We start from the raw sequence: 8,913 nt of genomic DNA, 5'->3' as shown, positions 1-8,913 counted from the left end.
AACTATTTCGACGCTACATAGTACTTTTATATAAAAAAAATCACAAAAATGTTCACATTGTCATCGTTGTAATTTAATAATATTTATAATATTATGGTTATAATGGAAATACGATGAGGACAATTTAAGTGAACTATGCACATACTAGGTGGAATAAACCACGTCCACGGAAAGAAGGGACGTTTCCCCAGTGGAGTAACTTTGAAGCAGAGCATACAGGCCATCAACTTAAGCCATTACACAAGCAAATGGACACAACCTCCCTGACAGCTTATTTGGCAGAAAAAAAAAATACATGTGAGATGACCATATACATTAGGAGAGTAGGAAGGTGGCTTTATTTTTGAAAAGCACAAGTAGGTGCAAAGTAAGGTCAAGCATTCCTGTTTTTACAAGTTGAAGGCAAAGAGAAAACCCCAAACCTTCAAAGACTACAGAGAACTTCTTTTAAAGAGGTCCAGCTACCCAAAGAACATAGATGGGACTACGTCGTTTGGGTATGTTCAGGGGCGTAATTTAACACTGAGATACAGTCAGCCCGTGAGCTGGTAGAAAGCTATTCAATAGCAATAGCTACTGACCAACAGGAAGGGAAAAGTGAAGAAGTTTCATATTCATTTCAAAGCTAGCCCTCCCTCCTCCCAGTGCTTTAGGTCAGAAAGTTACGGGGTTAAACAGGCAGAGGGAAGACGACGTGGGTGTAAGTTAATACTCATATGCAAAGGTCAGCCAGCCTCAGCCGGCAGCACTTCTAATATATTGTCTGTCCCAGTTTAGCCGCTTTTAACCAGTCTGATTTATGTTCACAACAAAGTCAAATTTTAACACGCTTTTGAGAGCACCCTGTAAAATAAATTGTAAAATGAAGACTGGAAAATTTTATCATAGTTCTATCATAATGTATCACAAGAAACTGACCTTTACAAAACCCAATACTTTCTCTATTCTCACAATTCTTTGAGAAAACAATTATTTTAAGCTGTTTCCCAAGGAAACAGGCTCACTGTGATCTCAGTGTGTGACTCCCTCTCCTCTCCCTTCCAGCAAAGTTTCTCAACCTGCTAGCTAGTGACAGAATCCTTCTAAGACTTAAATTAAACAAAATTAAGATGGGTGAGCAGATGAGATTCTTGAATACCCTTGAGGAAAGAAGCTCAAGTTCTGGCAACCTTCTTAGGTCTCGGAAAATGTGAATGGAATCTCAATCTTCACACAAATGCACGTCCCCTTGTTTCCGTTACTTGCTTAAGTAGAATTCAAGTTTTCTCCTGTGCTTGGAGCAGAAGCTAGGATGGCAACCTAATCTTAATGCATGAAATGAAACAGTGATCTTTCACTGATTTCTGGGCTATTCCTCTTGTAAGTTTAAGAATTAATCACACATACCACACATACACTCCTACCCCTTGAGAGCCCTAAGTAGTAGCAAAGAAAATAGCTGTTTTGTTATTTGACATACTAAGTTAGCTCACCTTTTACATTTCTTATTGGAAATCTAAACCTAGAAAGAGAACTAGAGTTCCACAGCTGAGTTTTTTGATTGTGATTTGTCTAAACAAAGAACTTGCCAAATTCAACATGTTCACTGCAAATGTAGTTTTGTAACTAACATCCTCAGGATCCGTTGACTGTGAATAAGCTCAAAAAAAACCTTCAAAGAAAGCTAAATGTTAGCTCAGCCTTGCACAGCAAAAACTAAGAATTCAAAACCTTGTAGTTTACCTAAACATCAATTTTAATGCTATTGTCTGTCTGGGCATAGACTAAAGTCTCAACCAAAGTTAAATCCTATATAGGAAAACTATTTCTAATAATTTAAGTGCTGTCTGTGTTTATATACTCATGTCTGTGCAATCACCAAACTCTAATGAAACTATGATGCCCACAAGTCATGTTCTTCATGTTTAAAACTGAACTAGTGTTCTTTAAAATATAGTCCTCCCATGGAGCATTTTCATTATGATCTCACTTGAACTTCATGAAAATCATCACATAACTACCCAAGACTCTTGCACACATATAAAAATAGACAGCAAAAAAAATTTGTAAATCAACTTTATTAAAAGTAGATGACCATCATTCAGGCATCGGCAATAGTAACTTCAACTTCTACACCTGGTTCAATGCTGATGGAAGTGATCTGCTTGACAATCTCAGAAGGGCTGTGTAAGTCAATGAGTCGCTTGTGGATACGCATTTGGAAACGATCCCAAGTCTTAGAACCTTCACCACAAGGTGTCTTCCTGGTAGTGATTCGCAGAGTCTGCAACAAAATCATAAACAAGGAGTATTAACCTGATGTACACAGAAGACTGTCTCGAATCAGTCTATAAAAATACTATATGTAATCTATAACGTCATTGGAGAGTTACTTGTTAAAGAGCTGTTCCACAGATGTTCATTCTTAATGCCTATTCCCTACACGAAAAAGAAAGATTTCAACATTGAAGTAAGTTTAAGGACAAAAAACTTCTGCTTTCAACATTTGTTGCACTATTTTTTCCTAACTGTCAAAGAAATTTGTTAATTCATGATCAGGTTAAACTACATCACCCTTCTCAGTTTAGTAATACTGCTTTCCACCTCAACATTTTTTTTCAGTATGTTCCAAGTGTTCATGTACAGGAAAACCAAAATTCTTTTCCCATCTTCTTGAAAGCTTAAGTACCTTGGTGGGCATACGAACAGGTCCTTTCACCTTTAGGTTTTTTTCCTTAGCACCTCTGATCAAGTCGGCACAGACTAAAAATTGTAAAACAGAGATTCAGGGTCATGAATGCTTTTATTTTGTTTTTTAAGCAAAGAAAATTTCAGATGAGATGTTGGCTCAGAATAGCGTATAAAATGATCACAGTAATTCATATACAAGTATTATCCTCATAGCCAACTACCTATCACTGGAAGAGTTACCCGATAGTTTACAAAATCATGTTACTGGCAAAAGCCATTACTACAAGTTTAAGTTATATTTAAATCAGCCTGTATCAGCCCAAAGATCCTGCATCAAGCAACAATTCTACAATATTTGCAATATATGGTTAAAACACTAGCATAGATATTTCCTAAGTAAGTTTAAATAAAACCTTAAAGAATGTTAAACTAAAACTAAACTCTTTATAACAATAGTGACAAATTAAGAAATCATATTTTCCTGTTTTGTACATTAAAACAGTAATATTTAAAAATCCTACAAGAACTAAAGGGCAGAATGTGCATTCTCTAAAGTAAGCAATCATGACATGAATTTCTAGCACACTGAAAAACCTCCAGCACTAGTTTCCATTCAAAACAAAATTGGAACCTACTAGTCTGCGTATGAAAACCTTTGGGTTGGCTTTCCTAGCTAACTCCAGTGCAAACGGGCAAATGCTAATTGGTATTGATCTCATTATATTTTACGTTATTAGTTAAAAAGCTACCACCATTAAAAAAAAAAGCATCACTCACCTTTCTCAAGTGATTTTACATTGCGACTTGTCAAAGTAATTCTAATTCGATGAATTGCTACTTCTTGTTCCACAGGTGCTTTGCCGGTATCTTTAAATGCCTAAAACATTGAAGACAGGAATATCAAACATCACAGTCAACACCAACAAACACTATATGCAGCGTCTTTAAACACAGGTCTAGCAAGTAAAAAACAATCTAGCTATACTCTTATCACACTTATTAGATGAGGGTAGAGCAGTAAGGACCAAAGGGGGAGAACAGACAGGAAGGGCAAAATTCTAGCTCTAACTGCTCGGAGTATAAGCAATATTGAGCCTAACTGCTTTTCGCCTTGGAAAGCTGCGAGCACATGGTTTGCCTATATACAGCAGGCTGTCTAGTCACTAATCCTCTTCACACCCAAAGATAAAAAAAATTTAAGATTTTACGCATCTTACAACTCAACCTCACCATAAATCGAGTACCAAAGACATCAACAAAACGATGACTTAGCTGTGTGAATTACTTGACCAACATGAACAAAAAGGGGCACCTGGCCAGAAAAACTAATTAGGCCACTTTAGGAGTCTGACTTGAAGTGCTTATGCAACCCAACGCTCACAAAAACCTGGAGGCCCAAGTGTATGGAAGGATGGAAGGAAAGAAATGAGTGAAGAAATATAGGGGGAATAAAAAAAAAAAAAGAGGGGCTGAAATATCGCATTTCGCTGGCTGATCAAACAATGCCTGTTAACTCGCGTTCATTCCTCTAATGGGAGCCATTTTTCAGGACAAACGCACGGTTTCTTTTCACGCCGGCACGGATTTTTCCCCCCCTTTCCCTCTCTGACGTTTTGCGGCGGGCCGCACGGCCGGTTTATATGCAGAGTACCGGAGGGGGCTCTTCGAGGGGGAAGCGCCAAGGCCACGGCGCGCGCTGCTTCGGGAGCTCAGGCAGCTCTTCGCACCAACACCCTCCTTCGCGGGGAGCGGGCACAAACGCTCGCCCACCCCCGCGCCGGCGGGCTGCGAAGGGCTCAGCAGGGAAGCGCCGCGGCACAAAGCGGCCCCGAGGCCCCGCGCGGCGGCGCAGCACGCGGCCGCCCAGGCCCAGGCCCAGGCCCGGCGGCCACGCGGCGCCGGCGGCCGCGAGAGGCGGCGCGCGCTCCCCCCTCCCCCAACGGCCACCGCCAACGGCCGCCGCCTCACCATGGCGGGCGCGGAGCCTTCCTGACCGACTTATTCCCGGGCGGCCCAGCGAACAGCGGTGAGTCAGGAGGCGGCAGCGGCGGCAGCGGCGGGCTGCACTGGCAGAGGAGGGCGCGGCGGGCGCGACGCGCTTATATAGGGAGCGGCGCCGCCTCCATCCGGGTGCTCGGGGAGCTCTGCCCGCGGCGCCGGACGCGGAAGCGCGGGGGCGGCGGCGGCGGCGGCGGCCGGGGCTCGGCGGCAGCAATGACAGTAGTGGTAGCGAGGGGGGTCGGGGTTCCGCTTTCCCGTGCTGCGGAGCGGTGGGAGCCCCACGGGCGCTCCCCGCCGTGTTGGGGGCGAGAAGCGGCTGGGCAGCGCTTCCCTCGCCGCGGCGGGGGGCAGGCGCCGCCGCCTCCCGGCCGCCTCGGGGGGCGCGGCGGAGGCGGCCCTGCGCCGTGCCGCGGCCCTGCGCCGAGGCCTGTGCACTCACCTTACACCCGTGTTTCTCTTTGCTGGTAGAAGTCAGCTTTCTGTGATAGGTAACATCAGACTCTGATCTGCAGGCGCCCTTTCCTTGCTGCTAGTGGTAGCAGACTCGTCCCTGTGTAAGTAGCATTATATCTTAGACTCACTATTAGAAATGGAGGTGGAAGAATGGAAGCTTTAAACCGTATCAAGTAAAAACCCTAGCTTTTTTCATGCCTGGATTAAGGAACTTGGACCCAGTTTATTTATTGAAGTCCCCTTGCTTTATCCTGATTCTGCATTAGAGAGAGTGTTCTAATGAGAACAGCCAATGATTTGGCCTGAGCACTGATAGCTGTCACTCACAAAAGTATCATCCTGTGAGTATGTCTGCTTCTAGTTATATCGCTACTTCGCAGATTTATCAAATTGGAAAAATTTGATGTTATATGTTATGATTTATGGCCTATACTAAGATTATTGTGATCATCTTTTAGTTTGGCTGTGCTTTTGAAATAACATTTTAACTTAGTAGCTTCTGTGGAGTTTTTTGTAGTTCAATAGTCATAGGTATATATAGTGTTAGCAAAACTGCTGCCACCTTTGGAAGCTTAGTAATTACTACAGTTTTTCAAAAAAACAGTCTGCACAGTACTTTAATGTGAACTGTAATTCAACTGTAACAGTGGGTCTTTTAAGCCTTTGCCCCAATAATAGTTTTTGTTCTCATCACCAATTTTTTTTATACTCCTTTGTATGATCCTTACACTTCATGCAAATGAGGTAATTTTTTGATATGCTAAGCATTACATTGCAACACACTGTTTTAGACTTGTCTTGCAGTTCTTCTAGCATTTGTACTTGCTCTTTGAAATCCCCAATTTACTAGTTTTTTTGTTTTTTTGTTTTTGTTTTTTTGTGTTTTTTTTTTTTTTTTTTGAATGAGATGCTATATTTTGATAAAGTAGTTGCAATAAACATGAATTCAGAAGTAGTCATCCCACAGCTCCTGGCTGGAACCTGCAATGGCTTTTGCCAATGGAGAACAATAGCCGAAGAATCTGTTTTGATGACAGTTCTATTTCCCTGGCCTCTTCCTACACTAAAAGCAGTGTTTGTTTCTGGTGGTTTATTTTCTGAGCTGATTAACTACATTAGCAAATATGGACTCAATTATGCATAAGAAGCCAGTGTTTACTCTGTTATCAGCTAGTTCAACTACTTCTTGAGGAAGTTTTCCATCCTATAAGTGTTTTATTTAATCATTCTTAGATATGTGATATGATCACACTTAAACACTTAGTTTTCCAGTGATCCAAACGGTTCTGAATCAGCAGTATTTCTGCATTATTTACTTAGAGCTTTTATGAACTTTTTCATTAAATTTTATTTTCTGATAAACTGATAGAATATTAAATTCTTTTCCAAGAATACTTTTCCCAGTAAAATTCAATTAGAAATACATTTGACTGATTTGTAATTAAGTATTATTATTATTATTATTAATTTATTATTAATTAAAATATAGACCTGTCACCTTAATGTAAACTCCTTTAACATGAAATGTGTGCACTACTATGTCAGTTTCTCAGTGTCATAGGGAAAAAGTCAGCTCACAAATATTTGATACATCGATATTATTCCTTTTGTCTACCACACTTATGCTCTAATTGTATGCGAAGTAAAGTTAAATAGACTTTTTTTTTAAAAAAAAAAAAAAACATTTGAGTAATTTAAGCAATAGTTTCCTTTATTTCTTGGTCATGTGTCAAGGCATCAGTCACACTTTTTACTGGGATTAGTACAAGGTTGACAGTTCCTGAAATTCTGACCTGTTTGTTTATTTTTAAGAATATTGGCACCACCTTAGCTTTCTTTGAAACATTTTTTTGAGCTTCCCCTGATTTCTCAAAGCTTATGAAAAATCCACATTAAAAGTACAGAGGTCTCCTTTGCCAGCTCTTAAAATTGTTGGATGCAAGTAATCTTGAGGTGCTGATTTACATATTCAAAAAAAAAAAGTTTACTTTATTTCCTATATTTAAGGCTTTCTTTTGTTATTTAGAATTTTCTGATATGAATGTATTTCTCCTCAAAAGTAGAAGAGAAATGTTTATCTAAATGTTATGCTTTCTGTGAAATACATATAAGATGACTCCTCCCTCTTTCTCGCATGGGTAAACATCTGTTGCAAATATAGGTTTTTGTTGTCTTGTGAATTTTCTGCAGTTCTAGCTTTTTATCCACGTTTTGCACTCTGCCTGTTTTCCTTTTGTTACATATTGTTTTCAGAATAGGTTTTTCTCCTCAATTAGTGTTACTTCATTTATGGGATTGACTTTGGATATCTAATGTACATTTGGCCATTTGGCCTATGTTTTTTAGGGGAAAAAAAAAAAGGTCCTGAAAGCTTCACCTCTTTTTGCCTCGCATCACATAGGGATTAATAGGGATTAGGAACCAAGGCATTCTTTTCTAGTCTATAGTCTATAATAATCTGTTTAATAGTCTATAGCAGAAACTATTTAATATCTAACTGCATGATTTTTCACTCAGAACATTGATCCATGTGCATTCATGCCCCTTTCTGACTTTATTTTGCTTTTCAAATATTCCTGCTATTTTCTTCCTTCCTTTGACCTGCTGGTCCTTCAGATGGTCTGTAAGTATTGATGATATATTGTAATCCATGTATTTTCCACTAGGTTATAGTAAAACCAATTAAATTGAGTTTATACTTCCAAATACACATATAGGCAGTTAAGTTCTTCTCATCGTTATTTTTTTTTGTCCTTTGTCTAGTTCTAGCCTGAATGTCTTTATTTTGTGCTAAAGGAGTGGTTGTCTGATGCTTTAGCTATTGAATGCCATTTTATTTAATCTTGCTGATATTTCCCATAGAATTTTTTTTTACTATCCTGTCTTTGAAGCAAATCATATCTCCACAAAGATTGCCCAGTATTCCACAAATCTAAAGCCTAGATGTTAATTAGCTTTTTGTTGTCTTTTGATCATGTGATAAGGGGTCTTTGAAGAGATCTTCTAGATGTTTTTGTAGTGCTGGAGCAGTCATAAATTTAGAATGGATCCAGGTATAAGTCTGCCTATGTGACTGAAGGACTAACTGAATAAGAATGTGTATGTTGTCTGTCAGTATATGCTAAAATGTTGTATTAATTGCTCTTGAAATGATTGCTTGTGGTGGATTTCCCATTACATTTCAGCATTTTTAATTGTTGCTTTCTTGTGAATGCTGAATTCTGATTGCACCTTTGCTGTTAATGACAGGCACGTTCCACAAGCTTTGCAAATCAAGATTTCTCATGAAATCATTGATAGATGGTGGTGTATCTAAACTGGTCAGCAGGCTGACAAGATATGTCCAATTGTATACGTAAGTGTAACGAAAGTTCTTTTCAGGCATTTTAAGTAAAGCTTCAGGATCTGCTTGATCTTAATTGTAAGTATGTGCAGGTCTTTGTGTCAGCTTGAGGTAATTCTATTATATCATGACTCAGAAGTCTTCTACAAGTTCTTCATTCTGGAAGGGTAGTATCTACTGACATTTCTTTGTGCTCTCTAAATTTTGGGTATCTACGTTTATGTCCACAGCTGCCTCAGCTATTGTAACTCTTCCAGAATTCACAGCTGAACTGAAAATATCCCACTTTAAATGTGGATTTGTGTAGCTAACTGGTAACTAACATTCTTTGGAGACAGATGTGTAGGATGTGTTGTGCATGAGCACAAGCCCATAGCTGGAGTTCTAGTGTAGCATCTAGCTTACCCATCCCTAAATTTTTATGATACTTGCATAAGGTTCAGCTT

The 8,913-nt window shown here is 39.6% G+C and overlaps 1 protein-coding gene and 1 non-coding gene across 2 annotated transcripts; both read right to left on the bottom strand.

Annotated features, from left to right (window-relative positions):
- Positions 1-2,038: 2,038 nt before the first annotated feature.
- On the bottom strand, positions 2,039-4,756 carry RPS20 (ribosomal protein S20). Its single transcript, XM_062568217.1, has 4 exons — positions 4,639-4,756; positions 3,448-3,547; positions 2,669-2,742; positions 2,039-2,263 (listed from the first exon to the last, which is right to left on the bottom strand). Exons 1-4 carry the CDS (start codon positions 4,639-4,641, stop codon positions 2,081-2,083), a joined length of 360 nt encoding a protein of 119 aa, XP_062424201.1. The 5' UTR covers positions 4,642-4,756; the 3' UTR covers positions 2,039-2,080.
- LOC134137655 (small nucleolar RNA U54) lies at positions 2,821-2,886 on the bottom strand. Its single transcript, XR_009957743.1, has one exon. It is a non-coding gene; the product is annotated as a small nucleolar RNA U54 (small nucleolar RNA).
- Positions 4,757-8,913: the final 4,157 nt, after the last annotated feature.

Source organism: Rhea pennata, chromosome 2 (genome assembly GCF_028389875.1).
Source record: "Rhea pennata isolate bPtePen1 chromosome 2, bPtePen1.pri, whole genome shotgun sequence".
Taxonomy (NCBI): Eukaryota; Metazoa; Chordata; class Aves; order Rheiformes; family Rheidae; genus Rhea; species Rhea pennata.
This window is presented reverse-complemented; position numbering and strand designations above follow the sequence as displayed.

Bases quoted from the DNA above. Each gene is read 5' to 3' on its own strand.
- RPS20 (XM_062568217.1), bottom strand. The intron at 2,743-3,447 runs GTGAGTGATGCT...TACAATTTTTAG, and splicing joins TGTAAAATCACTTGAGAAAG to TCTGTGCCGACTTGATCAGA. The intron at 2,264-2,668 runs GTACTTAAGCTT...ATTTTGTTGCAG, and splicing joins CTGTTCGTATGCCCACCAAG to ACTCTGCGAATCACTACCAG.